The 20852-nt window shown below is 36.3% G+C and overlaps 1 protein-coding gene across 4 annotated transcripts in view; it reads right to left on the bottom strand.

Annotated features, from left to right (window-relative positions):
- Positions 1-20852, bottom strand: part of msi2a (musashi RNA-binding protein 2a) — a 171470-nt gene that overhangs the window by 108405 nt on the left and 42213 nt on the right. For all 4 annotated transcript variants that reach the window (XM_051121250.1, XM_051121253.1, XM_051121251.1 and 1 more), the window contains exon 6: positions 14329-14421. In XM_051121250.1, the coding sequence (XP_050977207.1) occupies positions 14329-14421 (93 nt within the window). The remainder of the gene's footprint in view (positions 1-14328; positions 14422-20852) is intronic.

The raw sequence follows: 20852 nt of genomic DNA, 5'->3' as shown, positions 1-20852 counted from the left end.
CGTGAGTGCAGGGGTCAAATCTTCCAACATAAATCAACGTGGTCACTTCAGTACCTTGTCTCAAAACAAGAGAACACTCAGTCCAGTCTGTGAGATGATGAATCCCACTAAATTATTGTTTCTGATGTGGGAGCCGGATAAATGCAGGTTGCACATGACTCATCATCTCACAAAGCTGACACGACTGCAGCTAGACCTAAATTATATCAATTAAAAATCACCTGACTTTGAATTGGCACTGTTCTCAAACAAGTCCTATGATATTTGCAGCTTGTGCAACAATCCATGAAAAAAAAAAAAAAAAAAAAATACAGATGTGACCGTGGGGCAAATGTTTCCTGTAGGCACAGAGAAGCTTTTTTTAAGTACTCTCATTGCCAAAGACGATATTCAAAGGCCTTCCATATAGGCTAGGGGTGTGTTCACACTTATGTTTGGTTCGATTAAAACAAACTCTGGTGCAATTGCTGTTAGTGCGGTTTATTTGAGTAAGTGTGAACGCTGCCATCCTAACCCTGGTGTGCACCAAACAAGCGGACCGAGACTGCTAAAAACATGGGTCTCTGTTCACTTCCAAACAAACTATGGTGCAGATCGAATGAAATATAAATGCAACAAAAACAAATACTTCTAAACGAACCAAAAACACGGAAAATGTACTCCGTCATTTTAAATATTGATAATAACAATAATAATAATTATAATAATAATACTGTTTACTGAACAGCAAATCAGCACATCAGAATGATTTCTGAAGGATCATGTGGAGTAATGATGCTAAAAATTCAGCTTTGAAATCACAGGAATAAATTACATTTTAAAATATATTCATATAGAAAACAGTTATTTTAAATAGTAAACATTTCAGAATTTTTCTCTTTGTACTTTGGATCAAGTAAATACAGGATTTGTAAGCAGAAGAGACAATCATTTTTTAAAATCAGACTTTTAAATCATTTTATGTGAACTTGCGGCCACCTCATAGTGACCAATCAGAATCAAGATCCATGCAATACATGAATGTATTAGGTATGCATGGCAAAACTATGTCATTTACTCCCATTTTCATGGTGTGTAAGAATGTGTCCGCGCGCGTGTGTGTGTGTGTGTGTACAGTGGCCAATTAGAGCAGCTCAAACAGCTGTGAATAAACTCACACACAGTTTCACTCTGGAAGTCTTTCAATTACACTGGCCAGTGCTCTCACACACACACACACACACACACACACACACATACATCATCTGGGAGCTCAAACCAAAAAACATACTGGAGTGCATCAAACTCTCCTCTCTTATTCCTCTCTCAACACACACATTGTGCAAGTGTGGATTGAGGATAATGGGTGCTCATGTGATGAGAGATGCTGTCAGCGTGTATATGCACATGTGTGTGTGTGTGTGTGTGTGTTTGTGTGTGGAGACACTAAGGTCAGGCTGGTTAATGAAGCAGTCTGTTAGCGCTAACGATGATTACCTCTCCCCGCCTAAACATTCATTCACTCTAATCACCACACACAGCTCCAACGGCAGCAAAAAAAAAAATGATTCAGGTAGAAGTTTCAGAAATGAGAGACCAGTGATCCCTGTGGAACAGGTCAGTGACTTTCAGAAAGGTTAACACCATGGGCTGCTTTAGAGCTGCTAACCAAACTGGTTATTTCAACAGAGCAAGGACATTTTCGATTATCGGTCTCACAAAGAGCATCACAAAGTATGACATCTGTGTTCCCGCTTCTTTATCATTTAAAGACGTAGCTGTTCTTTCTTGCTCTGTTAGCTGCTCGTCTGCGCTCCCTGTTAGTGAATGTAGATCAGCGTCTTTCATCATTCATTGGCTCTGGGTACTGCTGGCAGCGATCAGCAGACTTGTCACTGAAGTGTGTGTATGATTGACTCTAGGCACATTTACTGAAGATCAGTAAACACAGTCGAGAGAACAGAGCAAAACACAATGCGCTCCAAAGAAAAACAATTAAACCAGCAGCTAATTAATACAGAGCACAGACACTGCTCAAGATAGCATTATCATTCTGCACACACGTGCTAACAGAGTAACAAAAAAATAATAAAATAAAATACAATAAAGGAAAAAAGGTATAAAATATACATTGGATGACTGCAGAGTATGTGAATAAATTTATTATCAGTAAAATATAGAGTAAATGCTATTAACATAGCATGAGATGTCTCCAAAATGAGGTTCACCCCCTTCCCCCCGCCCTTTTTTTTCAAAATTTTATCCCCAAAGTACGGCTTTTTTAGAAACACACACAGTTTAAGTGTGGAGGCTGTTCTTTAAAGGTCACATGAGCACTTAGTCAGAAACCATCTTCGTGTTTCTCTCTTTTGTCACTAGTTCTTTCAGGTCGAAGACAATCTACAAGCTTCCCACCTTCTTAACACACACATACGCACCTGTCAGTGTGATTATCTGTATGAGTGACGAATTGAAGCACAGAACAGAAAGTTGAAAATTGCTGAAATGATCCAATTGTGTTTGCCATTAACCCTTCAGATGGAGAGAGCAGAACAAAATAAAGGGGGAAAAAAAATGACTAATAATAATAGTAAAATGATTTTAAGCATGTCGGAAGAGCCTGTAGTTCACCTTTTATCACTGAACTAAACACCCAGATTGTGGGAACAGCTGGTACAGCACAAAAACCTTGTAAAGAAGTGCTAATTAAATACGTGTTGAAACTTGCCTTCTTTGTATGTTCAAATAAAGAAGAAAGAAAGGAGGAAATTTATTAAGACAGCGTGATTCTCAAATTTTGAACCAATTAAAATTAGGTTTTATATTTTTTCCCGATACACAAACTGTAAAAAGCACAGAGAATCATCTCTTTGTGTGTACAGAATCTTCTAATTGGTCAGGTACACATTTATTAAAACATTAATTTCCCACAATGCTACCGCTACTCACTGCGGCACACAAAAGCCAGTTGCAGGGTTTTGGGTTTTTAGAACAACATGGGTCAAGCAGAAGCCAATAAGCAAAGTGAAAGATATAAGCAGAGGTCAAGTCAAAATGCTCTTTTTGTCGGCCCCAATTCATTTGTCTTGATCATCATATATTCTTTTTAACATCTATGATGATGTTAACCACATAAGTCACTATAGAGAGAGACATTTCTAAGACATTCTGTGCAAGAAAATGGACAGTGAAATGCTACAAAAAAAATTAAAAAATAAAAATCAGAGTAGGGAGAGTCTATTTACCACAGAACAAGGTGATATGGAGAAGGAGTGAACAGTTACTTAAAGCATGTGCAAAATCACATCATACAAATAGAAAATAAAAACAAGTAAGTAACACATCTTAGTGTGGGTTCAGGTTATGAGTAGAGAGAGTTATGAATTCTTCCCTCAGATTGCCTTTAGCTGAGCTGCATTAGAGGGTCAGAGGTCACTACAGACACAGAAATGAAACCTCACCCGCAAAATTCACTATAATTAAAACCTTTCCAGAGTCACGGGGCCACAGACATATTGAAGCTATCTGAAATGTCTCCCTAGGCAGAAGATCCCATGAGAGCGTGTGTTGCATCTTGCAGATTCTCCATGATTAATTTCATCATAAAAACTGAAGTGAAAGAAACTATCATTTAAATGTTTGAGGTCGGCAAGATTTTTTTTTTTTGAAATAATTAAATTCTTTTATTCAGCAAGGATGCATCAAATGAATCAGAAGTTACAGTAAACACATGCATAATGTTAAAAAAATAAAAATGTTCGTTTAAACTTTCTATTTAAAAAAAAATTGGAGAAAAACATTTCAGCATTTTCCCCCATATAATGGACTGATATGGTCCCCCGATTTTGAACTTCCAAAATGCAGTTTAAATGTGGCTTCAAACGATCCCAAATGTGGTTGTAAACGATCCCAGTCGAAGAAGAAGGGTCTTATCTAGCGCAACGATCAGTTATTTTAATAAAAAAATAATACAATTTATATACTTTTTAAATGTCAAACGCTCGTCTTGTCTTACTCTGCCTGGACTGTTTTTGTTCCTGATCATGACAGTTAGGGTATGTCGAAAAACTCCCATCTCATGTTCTCCCTCAACTTCAAAATCATCCTATATCGTTGTTTTACTTTTTTTGTTAAGGGTGTTTGATCTTTTTAGCAGGTTCACTTTGCAAAGACTGGGTCGGTACTTACACTGCAATGATGTAGGATGACTTTGAAATTATTTTTGAAGTTGAGGGAGAAAATATGGTCAGAGTTTTGAACTGTCTTGAGTCAGAATACACAGAGTTCAAGGACTGCAAGGCAAGACAAGCATTTGAAAATAAAAAGTATTTAAATTGTATTTTTTTTTTATGTAAATAACCAATCATTTCGCTAGATAAGACCCTTCTTCCTCAGTTGGAATCATTTACAACGGCAACTGGAATCGTTTGAAGCCGCATTTAAACTGCCTTTTGGAAGTTCAAACTTGGGGCACCATAGCAGTCCATTATATGGGGAAAAATGCTGAAATGTTTTCCTCAAAAAACATAATTTCTTTACGACTGAAGAAAGAAAGACATGAACATTGTGGATGACAAGGGGGTGAGTAAAGTATTTGTAAATTGTTGTTCTGGAAGTGGACTTCTCCTTCAAACTTTGCATCACAGGAATTAATTATTTAAAATGTATTCAAATGTATTCATACAAACTCTGTAAAATGAAATTCCAGGATTTTTAAGCACTTTTCAAGCACTACTTTTTGTGTCAAATGTAAATGTGTTGCATTTTTGAAACATGTTTCCATTAACCACAAATTAACCATTTTTTCCATACTTTTAAATCATTATCTTTAAAATTTGGTTATACTACACTTTTACTATAATAAAACCACATTAATTTTCTTAAGGTTTGATTTTTTTCCATATTTTTGTGTTTCAGTTTTAATTTTGATGTTTTCTACAGTTTAATTTTAAGAAAAAAATCTGAAAATATTTGTGAACCCGCTCCAAAATCCTAATCTGGAACAAATGATTCACGAACCACCATTTCAAATCTGGACTTGATGCGCAGATCGCGAATCATTCAATTTACGAAATGATTTGCGAACTTCTCTGAAGTTCCGATGTAAATTGATTTCCAATTGATTCACGATATGCGAAGTTATGATCAAAATCAAAGGATTCCCAAACCAGCTCCAAAGTCCTGATCTAAATCAAGATTCACGATGTGCGATTTAAAGTCCCGATCTGAAACAAATGATTCGTGAAGTTCCGATCTAAATCAAATGATTCACAAACTCACTCCCTCACGATGTCCCTATCTTAACCAGATGAATCGCGATCTGAATCAAATGATTTGCGATCTGATTAGAGCGCTTCAAAACAGTGAATCATTTTGCAACACAATGGTTTAACTGATTCTGTGTTTCAAAAGGCTCTGTTTCACCCATCACTATACATGTGTTATAAAGTCACTGCAAGCAATGTTGACATTCGAAAATGAATGGCTCTTTTAATTTGATCTGTTTTTTGCTTGAAATGTGAATCGCTTGAGATGAATTAAGTTCAAATTTTAATCAATCCGAGTGGTTCCAGCATAAATGACTCTCTCAATTTATTCGGTTCATCTGTTCTTCTTTTCACGTCTTCAGCCTATTGGCTTATCTCGCTAGTTTGATGACTAACTGAAATAAGCGAAAAATGTATGATGTTTTAAATTAAACACTTATTTCACAGATACATTGTCTTCTAATTCAAGTACTTTTCAAGTACCTCTTCAGAAATCAAATAAATGCAGCCTCGGTGAGGCTTTAAAAACATTAAAAAAATAAATACAAATCTTTTGACACCAAACTTTTGAATGGTAGTGTAATTCACACAAGAAAATCCTGTCATCACACTACCCTCTCATCATTCCAAACCCCTTCTTTCGTCTGTGATGCACAAAAGTAGATGATCAGTAAATTACGTCTTCAATTTCAGTCTGATCTTCAAACAAAGCTATTGTACGGCTTCAGAAGAATATAAAGGCCAGGTCTTATTGGCTACTTTTATGGTGATTTTTGGAGTTCAGACTCTGGTCACTGTGATATGTGTCAAAATTTCTCTTTTTGTGCTCCACAGAATAAAAGAAAATCATTTTCTTTCTTCTGGAACAACAAGGGTGAGTAAACAATGGCAGGACTTTCATTTATGGGTGAACTAATCCGTTAATTTCTCCGTTCATCAGAGACATTCAAATAGAAGGAGGCAAATGAAGCATGAATGAATGAAAAAATATGAGGTTACTTAGGGCCAGATAGCATTTCTGAGCTGCGTGTGTGTGTATGTGAGGTCCTTCTCAGGCTGAATTGTCTGATATTACAAGAAAGAGCTTTGTTTACTCAGGATATTTATGCAAAAAAAGCTTACACATACAAACACCAAAGCACACACAAGTGTGTTTGTTCAAGTGTGGGAAATAAGAGGCTTTAGACAAAAATCCTCCTAATCTGGAGCAAGATGTTAATTCATCCACTCTGGCTTAACACTCTCTCTCCTGACACACACATACACACACAGGACAGAGGAAGAGGAAAAACAAGGACATAACTCTTTGTCTTTTAAGAGGACAGCCTGTGGGCGGAAGTCGTCTCAGGAGAGGCTCTGAGTTTATGTACCGAAGTACGTGAGCGATCAAACCGTAAAAGGTAGAGAGAAAAAAAAAAAAAAAAACTGCGTACTCAGCACATACTCTGACTCAGAGACTCACAATGAACCCAATTAGATTTCAGTTGTCAGAGCTGTTCAGACTGCCAGAGTTCATATTCTAAAGACATAAAAGCGCTAAACTTTGCAAGTTGAAGTTAAGTCATAACTTTGATACGGCAGGTGTGGATTAGAGCAGGTTAAAAGAATATTCTAGGTCGCTAAATACACATTAAAGTCTATCTACAGCATTTGTGAAATGCTGTCTGTTGTCAGACAGAATAACCGTGACTCAAATATGCATAAAATCAACAATGTAAATGTGTTTTGCACCTCTGATTTGGCAAAATATCTGTCAAAACTAAAATCTAAAAGCACAATGTGGCTTAGTGCCCTTTATCAAATCACAAAAGGTGGTGATTTAATTAAATAAATATATAGTGTGCAGCACTGCATGTTTCAAAGCAAAACGCGCACTTCGCTCACACGATCAGCTCGTGATCTGGTGGTTTTTTTTTTTTTTTTTTTTTTAAGAAAGAAAGAAAAAAAAAATGTTGGTTTAACAATGAACATCTATTGTAGGATTACTTTCAAGAACTAGGGGTTTAAATATTTAAATATTTCCCAAAAACTAGTATATAACCCATAAAAAAAAATTGGTGGAAACAATTATTCAATATCACACAATAAAAATTAAACACCAACTAACTGACTAAAAAAACAAAACAAACAAAAAAAAAAAAAAAAAAACACCACCACCCAACTATTAAATATCAGCCAATAACTATTACAGTCCTAATATATCATAAATCACTCCTTTTTCATCAATACATTTCAGTATTAAATTAAATATTTATATTTTAGTATTTATAATGTTTAATTTACATTCAGGATCCTTGGAGTGCACTTATGAAGAATTGCAATGTTTAAAAAAAACAACTAAAGCACAAAAGGTAGATCACTTCTCTTTTTAGAAGCACTGATAAGAGCACAAGAACATTTCTGACAGTTGAATTTCATTGCTCTTTCAGTTGACGAGTTACTGTCAATCACAGGTTGGTTAAATTCTCTGCGATTTCTCCAAAAACACATGGGCCAGAGAGATACCGCTGGGTATCATGAGAGCACTGGTCTGTTTCGGGATCAGTACGGGATCACCACACAGACATACTCCATTTACAGCAGGATGAAGCCTAAATATCACACAAACATCTGTCTAATGCTGCAGTTTTGGGTGTATTCCTGGAGTCCCTGTGGACATGCAGGCATCCAAGTGATCAGCTCCTGTAAATGTCAGAGAGGGGGATATCGTCTCATGCCTGTCAGCAAACCCAGTCACATGAAGAGCCAGGAGAATTCAGAAATGTCTCCCACAGGGAAAACAATTAAAAATCCCATCCAATCAGAGCCTGCATTATTCTTCTCCCAACTCCCATCAAACACGAACTGAGCCCACTCAGTAGTACCTACTTTACAGTTTCAATAAGATAACAGATTCTCTCAAGAAGTTTCCATATGTTTGAAAGAAATGTGATGCATGTGATGTCAACTAAAGGCCAGATTGAAGGTGCTCTACATCTACAATGTTAGTGGGTACCATTCCAACAACTACTGGTCAACAGTTTGGTTTATCTCACAATTCTGACTTTTTTTTCTAGCAATTGACCCTTCGCATTAAGTAAATAAGAAAAAACATTCGGTTCACGTGTCCATTGATCTAATGAGGCAATACACTGATCTGTCACGACACATTAAAGAGCCACAAAACTGTATTGATTTGAATTTTATTTGGGTTTTTGAGAAGGGTCAATTGTGAGTTTACGTCTCAACAATTCTGACTTTTTTTCAGAATTGCGTGATATAAACTCACAACTGCAAGTTATAAAGTCAAAATTGCAAGACAAACTCGCAAATCTGAGAAATAAACTTGCAATTCTGAGAAATAAAGTCAGAATTGCAAGATATAAACTCACAATTCTGACTTTTTTCTTAAAATTGCATGATATAAACGCAAAATTGCAAGACAAATTCACAATTTTAAGAAATAGCTGCGATTCTGAGAAAAAAAGTCACAATTTTGACTTCGTTTTTATGTATGACTTAACTCACAATTTTGACTATGTAATTGTGAGTTAAGTCAGAATTGTGAGATATAAACTTGCAATTCTGAAAACATATCAGTCTTTTTCTTCCCTCTCAAAATTTCGAGTTTATGTCACACAATTCTGAGGAAAAAAGTCAGAATTGTGAGTTTGTATCGTGCAAATCTGAGGGGGAAAAAGTCAGAATTGTGAGATAAATAGTCAGAATAACATTTTTTTTATTTTGTATTTAGTGGCAAAAACGGGCTTTGATAGAAGTCTCTTATGTTTTTTAAGACTGCATTAAAAAAATCTAATACAGTAAAAACATTATGAAATTACTACAATTTAAAGCAACTTTTTTATACATATATATTATATTTTATAATATATTTTAATATATTTCAAAATGTAATTTATTATTGTAATGGCAAAGCTGAGTTTTTAGTCTTGATTCCAAATAATTCCAGCATAATTCCAAAATGCTGATTTGCTAACTTCATTTTTTACCAGTGTTGAAAACACTGTGCTGCTTACAATTTTTGTGGAAACAATGACATTTTTTTTCAGGACTCTTTCAAGAAAGAATGTTCAAAAGAACAGCATTTATTTGAAACACGTTTTTTGCAATACTGCCTTTACAGTCAGTTTTGATCCATTGTATGCATCCTTGCTAAATACAAATATATTTATTTCCACAAACTATTGAATGGTAGATTAAGGCCCAGGTATATTAAATAATAAACCGCTACTAAAAAGGAAAGAATTTCTCTTACTCATCTCAAAAGATAACAGTACACAACTCAACGAAGATGTAACACAAAACTACGAGCACACTTTTTCACCTTCAAACTCTTCAACACTTTCTAATAAAGATAAATGCCTCTCTTCAAGGGAAGTGTTTTTATTATACCTACATACGTGCATTTACTGTAGGCAAATGTATGACTAACATACACACACTGAAAGCAGATGTGGGCCACAAAATGTAAAGTTATGAAAATGTGCACCTGTAACTAATTCAGGCACCTGATTTCAGTGGAACACAAATACAAAACCCCCAAAAGCACATTCTCATTTTTCTTTTCTTTTTTTTTTTTAGACCTTAGACAGAAGGCAAACAATTCTGAGAAGTGGAATCTGCATGTAGATCCTGTATTTTGGTGTTTTTAAACAGAGTCTGCGAGTCATTTTGTGGTAGCTGGGGCAGTGAACATCTGCTAATGGTCATTAAATCCATTTGGCTGAAGTTATTATGCATTCATGTCACTAAATGAAGCAATACACTCAGACGCCACACAAACGGAAACAGTCATCTGCCTTTTTTTTTTTTAATTACCGGCCTGCTATTTAGAAAATCTCAATGCACTCTAAACATCTGCCATGATATTAGAAACACATTTCCTGTCTCTGACCCCACCATCGTTGTATCCTCTGAAAACAATTCTCGGTTTCCTCTGAACGGAAGAACACAAGCACCCTGAGGTGGCAGCAGTCTCTCTCCCGCTCGTGTCTGTGAAGGGACTCGTTCTGAGCGATGGCCAGCTGTGTCTCTGTGTGATGTTCAGAGCTGCACTTGAGTGAACTCTCTAGTACACACTCGTGTATGTTCTCTTCCCTGTCTGAGCACACACCTGCATGGAGTACATCAGTGTTTGTGCTCAATAACGGCTGCTACGCTTCTATCCCTCCATCACAATGGACAATCGGTATTAAAACCAAAAAGTGCAAGCTAATTAACCAGATCAGACAGTAGATTTTAAGGATTAGTTCACTTCTAGAATAAAAATGTACTGATAATTTACTCACCCCCATGTCATCCAAGATGTTCATCTCCTCCTTTCTTCAGTCGAGAAGAAATTAAAGGAGAAGTCCACTTCCAAAACAAAAATGTACAGATAATGTGCTCACCCCCTTGTCATCCAAGATCTGGTCTTTCGTTCTTCAATCAAAAAAATTGTTTTTTGAGGAAAACATTTCAGGATTTTTTCTCCATATAATGGACTGATATGGTGCCCCAAGTTTGAACTTCCAAAATGCAGTTTAAATGCGGCTTCACACGATCCCAAACGCGGTTGTAAACGATCCCAGTCGAGGAAGAAGGGTCTTATCTAGCGAAACAATAAAAATAATACAATTTATATACTTTTTAATCTCAAACACTCATTTTGTCTTACTCTCCCTGAACTTTTTTCCGGTTCATGACAGTTAGGCTATGTCGAAAAACTCCCATCTGATGTTCTCCCTCAACTTTCAAAATTGTCCTATATCGCTGTTTAACTTTTTGTTAAGGGTGTTGTCTTGCGTTGTCTTTAGGGATGCAACAATACAGTTAGTCCACAGTTCAATACGTACCTCGGTTTTTAACCACGGTTTTTGGTTCGGTTCGGTTCTGATATCTTGCCACTTCAGTGTGGGTTTTTTTTTTTTTTTTTTAAACAAATTAACAAAATACTCCCGTAAACCTCTATACACTAGAAAAAGTGTGGTTTAGTACATGTCTGCTTAATTTTTCTTTTGAGAGAGGTATTATTTTTTCGATTTTTACGCAAAATAGAATGGGTTTCATTCATACTGGATGCCAGAGGGCGCCCTCGTGCAAAAAAAAAAAAAACACACATGCGTCAAAGAAGTAGCGCTGATGACGTTACGTTCCAGCTTCTCTAATATAGATAAAAACATCGCAATTGCTGTAAATTATTAAAAACAAGATATAACGTTAAACGTTTTGAATGACGAAATGTAAGGACAATAAACATTCGTCTGCAATAATATATGGTTTATCTGTGTTCTTCAAGCCATCACGGGTATTTTCATAAGCCATTGCTAAATGACATACATTAAATATGAGTGTAGAATTTATCGTCTGCCTCATTCTGTGATAAGAATCCACATCAGATCACATAAGGAAGTTATTTCAAACACTTGACTGATGTTGTGAATTAAAAACAAGTTATAATGTTTTTATAACTTTTGTTTTTATAACTTTTGTTGGACAACAAGTTTAGAAAGGCTTATCATTGTATGTCATTAGAATGGAAGATGCTCTGCGTGTGTTGCTTTTTCAAATATAAGCGGGGAAGCGTTTCCTCATTTCAGCACGTGAAATCGCGGGCACACATACAGCAAATTCCGAGAGAGATAAAACAAGGAAGTTATTTAAATGCAAAACAGAAAAAACGCAATTCACAAGCGCGTATTGAACCGTGGATGTCGTACTGAACGGTTCGATATTATATTGAGTATTGTGACATCCCTAGTTGTCACATTTACTTTGCATATACTGGGTCAGAAATTCTGCAGCGATGTAGGATGATTTTGAAATCATTTTTGAAGTTGAGTTAGAAAATACGATGGGAGTATTTCGACATATCCTAACTGTCATGAACCGGAAAAAATATTCAGGCAGAGCAAGACAAGATGAGCGTTTGAGATTAAAAAGTATTTAAATTGTATTATTTTTATGAAAAAAAAACAATCGTTTCGCTAGATAAGACCCTTCGTCCTCGGCTGGGATTGTTTAAAACCGCATTTGAGATCGTTTGAAGCCGCATTTAAACTGCATTTTGGAAGTTCAAACTCGGGGCAGCATAACATATTTCTTTACGACTGAAGAAAGAAAGACATGAACTTCTTGGATGACAAGGGGGTGATTACATTATCTGTAAATATTTGTTCTGGAAGTGGACTTCTCCTGTAAAGTTTTTGAGGACAACATTCCAGGTTTTTTCTCCATATAGTGTGAGCAAATGTGTTGAAAGTCCAAATTCAATTTTCACTGCGGCTTCAAAAGGCTCTACATGTGCCCAGCTGAAACGATTGGTCATTTACTAAAAATAATATATTTTTATACTTTTTAACCATAAATGCTCATCTTGCACTTGCTCTGTGACTTCACACATGATATAATCACGTTGGAAAGGTCACGTGCACTTAGTTCTTTGCTTGTGTACTCCAGTTCAAAAAGGTAGGGTAGGTGAAAAACTCCATCTCATTTTCTCCTCCAACTTCAAAATCGCCTCACATCATTGTTTTACCTTTTTTTGTGTTTGACTTTCTTTGCACGTTCACTTTGTAAACACTGGGTCGGCACTTCCGCCTACATCACACATGACCTTTCCAACGTGAATACGTGATGCATTAAGTTGAGGTAGTGCAAGACGAGCACTTGTGGTTAAAAAGTATAAACATTTTATTTTTTTAGTAAATAACCAATCGTTTCATTAGATAAAAACCCTTATTCTATTCTATTCTTATTCCTTATAAAGTCCACTACATGGAGAAAAATCCAGGAATGTTTTCCTTAAAAACCTTAATTTCTTCTCAACTGAAGAAAGGAACATTGAGGTGAATTTGAAAGAGGCTTTAAAAAGTAGAAGTCAAAAATATGCAATGTTGTTCACTGTGTGTCATTTGTTTACCCAATGAAACACTGAAAACTTCATACCGTAGTGTTTTCCCTGAAAGAGTTAAGAAAACTGTGAAATCACCACCTGTTTCCTCCTTTCAGCTTTTAACCAACTGTCACAACTACCCAAAACACACATTCACACAAAACTAGAAACATACACAAACTTATCCTGAGCACTGAAGCATATAAACCACATCCACTCAGAGAGAACTGAACTTAAACACAGACACACACAGACACACACCCCCCCGAGTGATGGCATTTAAGTCCACTAAGAAATTCCAAACATGTCCAGTGAGAACTGTCTGACTGTTGTCTCTCTCTCTAAAGTCTAAAGTACCAGGTTCCCGTATGTGGGAGTCTCAATGCTGCACAGATACACAGAGATAATGGCAGTGTAAAGCGGATGGCTAGTTTATTTAATAAACATACAAATCCACCTGACAAAGAGAGCCTTTTCCCAGCCTGTGGGAAATGGAAAGAGAGCTGTGAGAGGAGAAAAAGAGGGCCTCTGATTTCAAATGACATATTCAATCACACTGATTTGTTTGTGCTCTTAAAATCTTCGACGAGCAGCTAAGAGGAGCCACAAGAAGCTAAAACAGCTTGTCTCATATAATCAAGTCAATCAAGTCCTGCTCAGCCATGATGATTGTGGCCATCATAGTGAATATTTACACTCCGATTCATTTTTATTTATACAAGCAGACAGGTAATAGTAACAGCCTGCAGGCTTTCATTTAGAGTTGAAATTTACATAACTATGGCAACAATATCCATATACAAATACAGTCTTACATCTACCACAACAATGTAGGCATACTCACAATTCAAACCCCACCCCCAACTTCACTCATCCAATCCCAGCCGCATCCACACACTTAAACTCCACCCACGCCCATCCCAGCCCCGACCCCAGGCAGGTTCTAATCAATGTCAGCTACTTTGCAGCAAATGTTTTGATATAAATACTTTGTTCTACACTCTGAGAGTTTCAACATCACTGAAAACACCGACAACAGTTTCCTGAATCAACCGCACCGCCTTCACACACCTGTGCCCTCATTTCAAGCACTGCACTTTAACAAACACAACAGAAGGAGACACGAGCGAGTCTGTGTTTGCCTAGCCATGGAAATCTAAAGAGGGAGTACCAGTGGAATATCAGCAGGGAGTGATGTTTTGGTCTTACCTTTCCGAACTGTTCGAAATACTGTTTCACATCTTCAACGACTGTGCTCGCTGATAATCCACCCACAAATATCTTCTTTGTTCTTGTGACCATCTGGTGAGAAAGCGAGAAACAGAAGAGAAAAACATGAGCAAATCAAAACACATTCAGACCTATTCAGATCATGATGTTCATTAGTTTGTTTAAATATGTGTAATTATATAATCTGCATGTTCACAATAAAAAATAATTATTTAAATACAGTCAGAGGAGGAGGAAGAGACGAATCATTAATTTGCCTACATTTCAGTAACAAACATTAAGATTTATGAAATACAAAGTAATAGACCAAGAAATAGAGCAGACTTTTTTACCAGATGGTGAGAATGAGATAGTGTTTCCTGAATCCTGAATCTGTAGTGCCACCAAAAAAATATAGATATTTAAACTGAGCTGTTGCTTATGAACTGTGACAAGAGTGAAAAAAACGACTGCTGCAAAAAACAAATTGATTAAAAAAAAAAAAAATGTAGCATTTTATCCGATTTATCCGATTCCACACGTACATACTTGTTATAGTAATTACAATATCTGGGTAATAACTATGTACTACCCCCCTGAACTTGACCTATCTAGTCACCTTTAAGTAAGTACACTACAAGCACAAGTGAGTGCATGTACTATAAAATAATCTGCAACCAAAAAACCTATCCACCTTATTCTTCAAAAGCAAACGTAAGCCTATGGGCGAGACCTCTGGTTAATTAACCGCTATAGAGAAATAACGAGAAGAATAACAATGTGCAGTAAACGGTACAATTACTGCACTACAAACCAGTGTGTTCATAATTAGGATAATACATTAAAATAATATAGTTAAGCACACCAATTTGCAATATCAAGCAGCAAAACCATCTGTTTTGTACAGCTAAAAATAGCTGGACGTGGATGAAACTGAAAGCCAAACCCATAAAATTTACAAATGGCTGCACCCGCTCTTACAGGAAAAATAAGGTGGATTCAAACGTTGTACTGTCATGATGGAATCCCAACAGAAGACCAAGCAACTGTTTACACAGACCCACAATTAAAACATAGTGAAGACAAAATACAAGAACCTGTCTATTCCATGCTTTTGACAATCAAAATATCATCTTTTCTGAGTATACTTATGTTTTAAGGTCATGTTAAGGTCAAAGGTCTGACTTCAGGATGACACATTTGTGTTTTGCAATCATCTTCCCCTGTAAACAAACTTGTGAAAAGAAGCACAGTGTGGATTCCAGTCTCCCCAGATGCACCTTCCCTAGATTTCACAGCTAATAATGCTGTTACAAATCACTTTTCACTGATGCCACACACGTGTTTGGCACCATTAGCGCAGCCTTCCATTCAGTTAAACCCCTGACATGTTTACTTCTGCTCTGACACACATCCAGATGCTTTTCAGCTCCAGTCACACTTAAAAACAATAACAGAGAAAAAAAAAATCCTTCCGTTTCCCCTCAAAACTCAATTAAGGGATAGAGGGAAGGAGGGAGGCATTAAAACCTTGATTAATTCCCAAGCTGGGAAAATACAAAAGATTTCTACAGCACACAAGAAGAGGCGACAGGAGGATGTGCTAAAGTGCACCCGAAGAGAGAAAGAGGAAGACAGGAATGCACCTTTAGGAAATTTAATAGCCAAATAAAAAGTGCATTAAAGTTGCTGCAATAGATCACATTATTTTTCTTGCTGTAAAAACAGTAATATTATTAAATATTACAATTTAAAACAACTGCAGTTATGATTCCAGTCTTCAGTGTCACATGATTCTTCAGTTATTATCAATTATTGTTGGTGTTCAGTTATTAATAATGTTTCTTACTTTTGAATGGTTGTGAACCACAGAATTCACAAAAATATGATGAATAATCATGTGACAGTGAAGACTAGAGTAAAGCTTCTTAAAATTAAATACAGGCACAGGAATAAATGAAATTTTAAAACAAAAAACTATGGAAGCCCGTTTCTGCCACTGAATAAAAAATAAAAAAGGTAACTGTGACTTTTATTTTACAATTCTGGACTTTTTTTTCAGAACTGTGCGATACAAACTAGAGCTGCGAAATGATTCGTTGCTACTAATCATTTAAAAATAAAAGTTTGTGTTTACATACTATGTATGTGTGTAGTGTGTATATTTTTTTATGTATATATGAATACACACACGTATACATTTAAAAAAAAATAATTATGTACTGTATTTATATGTTAACACTTTTTTATATAATATTTTACATATAAATCTAAAATTTTTCCTTAATATATACATGTATGTGTGCATTTATATACTTAAATATACACAGTACACACACATATAGTATATAAATAAACTTTTATTTTGAAACGATTAATCGCGACTTTTTTCTCAGAAATTTTGAGAACTAAACTCGCATTTCTGAAAAATGAAGTCAGAATTGCTTTAAATAAACTCGCAATTGTGAGTTATAAAGTCAGAATTGCGGGAAAAACTCTTCTCAGAAATGAAATCAGAACTGTGTGATACTCGCAATTGCAAATCTGAATTTCGGTTCTCAGAATTGCATGATATAGTTATAAAAAGTTATAAAAGTTCATTCTGAATGCACAATTCAGAATTGCAGAACGACCTAATGAAGTTAGAACTGCGTAATATAAACTCGCAACTGCGAATTATAAAGTCAAAATTTGGACATAAAGTCGCAAATCTGACTTTTTTTTCCTCAGAATTGTGTGATATACACTCACAATTGCGGGACAAACTCACAATTCTGAGAAATAAAGTTAGAATTATGAGTTCATAATCAAGCAATTCTGACTTTATAACTCACAACTGTGAGTTCATAAAAAAGAAAAAGTCAACTGTAAGATAAAAAGTCACAATAACCTTTTTTTCATTTTTTATTCAGTGACAGAAACAAGCTTCCATGGAAAACTGCTCTTTTATAAATTAATACAATTATAAATGTGTAATAACATTTCCCAATACTACTGTTTAACAGTATATTTCTTCCTTCAAAAATATTCAATTCTTATTTATTCCAAACTTTTGAAATGGCAAAATCAGCCCTAAATCCAGCAAATGTTTGAAAATGTTTGTTCTCTTTGCAGTTCCATCAGGTGATTCTAGTACAAAGAAATGACACACTATACCTTTAAATCTGTATATTCTGTCATTGAATGTGCACTAACCACACCCAGCAGCCAACACACCAATCATGAGTGAAGATGATTCTGAAAGTTCACTCCCTGGACACAAGCAGATATGTGACTGTCTATCTACCTGTCTATTTGCATCAGCACCGGGACCTTGTATTTGACACTCATTCAGGATGCAAATCAATCCAGTGGCCGGAGAGCAGAGCCTAAAACAAGAGCACATCCACCCGAGTTATCAGGGTTGCTCAAACTGGATACAGTATTTACCAGCATCCCTTTTCTTATCAGCACAGATCTAGCTAATGGAAACAGCAGTTGGCCCTGTTCCTGCACTACCAGCAGCCGTTTCATCTGCTTCCTGTGACACCTCGGCTCTATGCGAGAGGCGTTTCCCTGCCCGCCACTGCTGCTGCTGCCCTGTCTGTGGATGCTTAAGTTTTTAGCCGGCTCTTTATGCTCTGTGACAGGCCTGCCCACAGGGCTGATGGGATTTCTACAAGCACTGCAACAACGCAATTACTTTCTCTCCTGCTTTCTCCGTGGTGACAACCCGACACGACTGCCTAAATCCTCCCGGAGAAGAGAGAGACAGACAGCACGGTAAAAAGACACTGATACAGGATAAAGTGAGCTTGCATGTTACACAACTTACTTTATTCATTGCAAAAACGTATAACACAGATATCCGAGTCCGAAAGCAGAGCGGCGTTTTTCTCAGGTTTGTGCTAATATGAGGCGTTCGCTTATTATTTGTGCAGAATCTGCTTCTGTCACTTATTAAAATGAGATTGGAGTTATGAAGATGTATTCCCAGCTCAGCTCGAACAGGCAGGAACACAGACGATGGGCTCCAGGGAGGAGCTGGAGAAACAGAATAGACGGGTAACTTTCCCACCGATCTGCTTGCACACCTGCTGGTGTTTTAGAGCAGTAACGCTCAAGGAGAATTCAACAGCATGAGTGAGGACACGCTCAGACACCGAATGACCTCTCTATGGTTCCCAGAAGGACACGGTCTCCTCTCTCACTTTCTCTCTGCAGCAGTGAGTGCATTTGAGAGTGAGATCTGTCGCAGGGTCACGGTTGTTTCTCAAGGACATGTTTCACTCACTCAAGCCTCAAATAGAATTAAAAGAATACAATAAAGTAGAATGGAATAGTGACTTTTTTCCCCTGGAAGATTTTAAGTGACATTACAGTATACTGACATTTATGTGAACAATGATGTAATTTGGATACAGGATTATTAAAGGAGCAGCATCAAAATCAGCCCATTTCAGAGGGTCAGATAAGGTAGAATATTGTAATTTTTGTTGCAAGAACTATTGTTAATGTTACTATTTTTAATAAATTAACCTCAACAAGAGTAAATGGCCCCAAAACTTAGGGAAGAATTGTATTACTTTCTTTTTCTTTTTTTTTTTTTAACTGTACTGCCTTTTTTATTTGATGTTTTCTACCGTTTAATAAAATAACAAATCAGAAAAAAAGATTTGCGAAACCACTCCATAATCCTGATCTGAAACAAATGACTCACAATACGAGCTCCTAAGTTCCAATCTCAATCAAGTGATTTGCAATCCACGCTCCAAATTTCCGATGTGAAAAGCAAAAGATTTGTGAATCTGCTCTGAAGTTCCAGTCTAAATCAAATGATCATGATACGTGCTCTGAAGTCCCGATCTGAATCAAATGATTTGCGATCCGTGCAACAAAGTTCCAAGGTAAAGCAAAAGATTTGTGAACCTGCTCTGAAGTTCCAATCTAAATCAAATGATTCGCGATACGTGCTCTGAACTCCCGATCTGAATAATGATTGGCAATTTGCAAAGTCCCGATCTAAATCAAATCATTCGTGATAAGCGACCCAACTGGTGCACTTTCGAAACAGTGAATCACTTTGCAACACAATGGTTTAACTGATTCAGAGCTTCGAAAAACTCAATTTCACCCATCACTACGTGCTTTTTAAAATTGTTACAAGCAGTCTCGAAATTCAAAAATGACTGGCTCTTTTAAACTGCTGTTTTTGTTTTTTTTTTGCTAGTGAATCGCTTGAAATGAATGATCCAAGTCACAAGTTTGAATCAATCGGGGTGGTTCCAGCGTAAATGACTCTCAATTGATTCGGTTCATCTGATCCTCTTTCTGCGTCTTTAGCCATGTTTATACAACATTGTCAGTATTACTACTGGCCTAGCTCGCTAGTTTTAAGTTTTATACGTTTTTTCTTTTAGTGTTTTATTAACTGAAATAAGATTTATTTTTTGGCATTTTCGCCTATATTATGACAGGACAGATCAGAAGTGACAGAAAGCGAAGTTGGAGAGAGAGACGGGGGCGGGATCGGGAAAGGTCCTTGAGTCGGGATTCAAACACAGGATGCCCAGAGCGCAACGGTGCTATATGTCGCCGCGATGCCCACAAGGCTATCGGCGCCGACCTGTATTTAATTTTTGATGGGAATGAAAATGAGCTTGTGAGGGATACAAGTACAGAGTGTTCAACATAATGTACTGCTGTTTAACAACAACATATCATAACATATGCTCAGATGACAAAATGTCTTTTTGGAAAAAAATAAATAAATAAAACAAAGTTTTTAAAAAAAAAAAAAAAGTCTTGAGACTTGTGGAAATTATATGATATAGGACCATTACACAGTGCATGCCATAACATCCTTGTTTTTAATCTGTGTTAAATTCAATATGGCATCTTAACACGATTAAGATATATTCACCCAAGAGTAAAATTTCTTGCATAATTTACTCACCCTCACGTTATATGAATTTCTTCCTTTTGTGGGATAAAAAGAAATTATGAGAAAAAGTGTTTTTTGTCAATAAGCTCTTATGTTGTTTAGAACTCAATGTTTCCACAAAATAACTTTGTCAGGAAATGATTTTTGAGTGGACGATCCCTTTAATTTAGTGTTTCGATAAATGATAGCTTATGGAGCAAATATGGGTTCCAATCTAAAACATTTTGCATATCAGCCCACAGCTTTATAAAAAGTGAAAAAAATAAAAAATAAATAAATAATAATAATAATAATAATAATAATAATAGTTTGACATATTTCAGATTAAAACAGGATATAAAAAAAAAAGAACCAAATCATGAGCTCTGAGTTCTGCACAAGAGGCAGAGCTGAAAATACACTCTGAAGAGCCACTCTATGAGACACACACTCAGTTCCTCCATGACAAGAATGAGAGCTTCTCTCTTTCTTTCACACATACACACTCTTATCCTCCATGGCCCCTGATTTAGTGAATGACAGTATTTGTGGACAGCTGATTACAGTTGTCTGACTTTGGCTCCGTCTCTCAAACAAGGCCACTTGAACCAGAGGGGATCCG

This window comes from Labeo rohita, chromosome 10 (genome assembly GCF_022985175.1).
Source record: "Labeo rohita strain BAU-BD-2019 chromosome 10, IGBB_LRoh.1.0, whole genome shotgun sequence".
NCBI lineage: Eukaryota > Metazoa > Chordata > Actinopteri > Cypriniformes > Cyprinidae > Labeo > Labeo rohita.
This window is presented reverse-complemented; position numbering and strand designations above follow the sequence as displayed.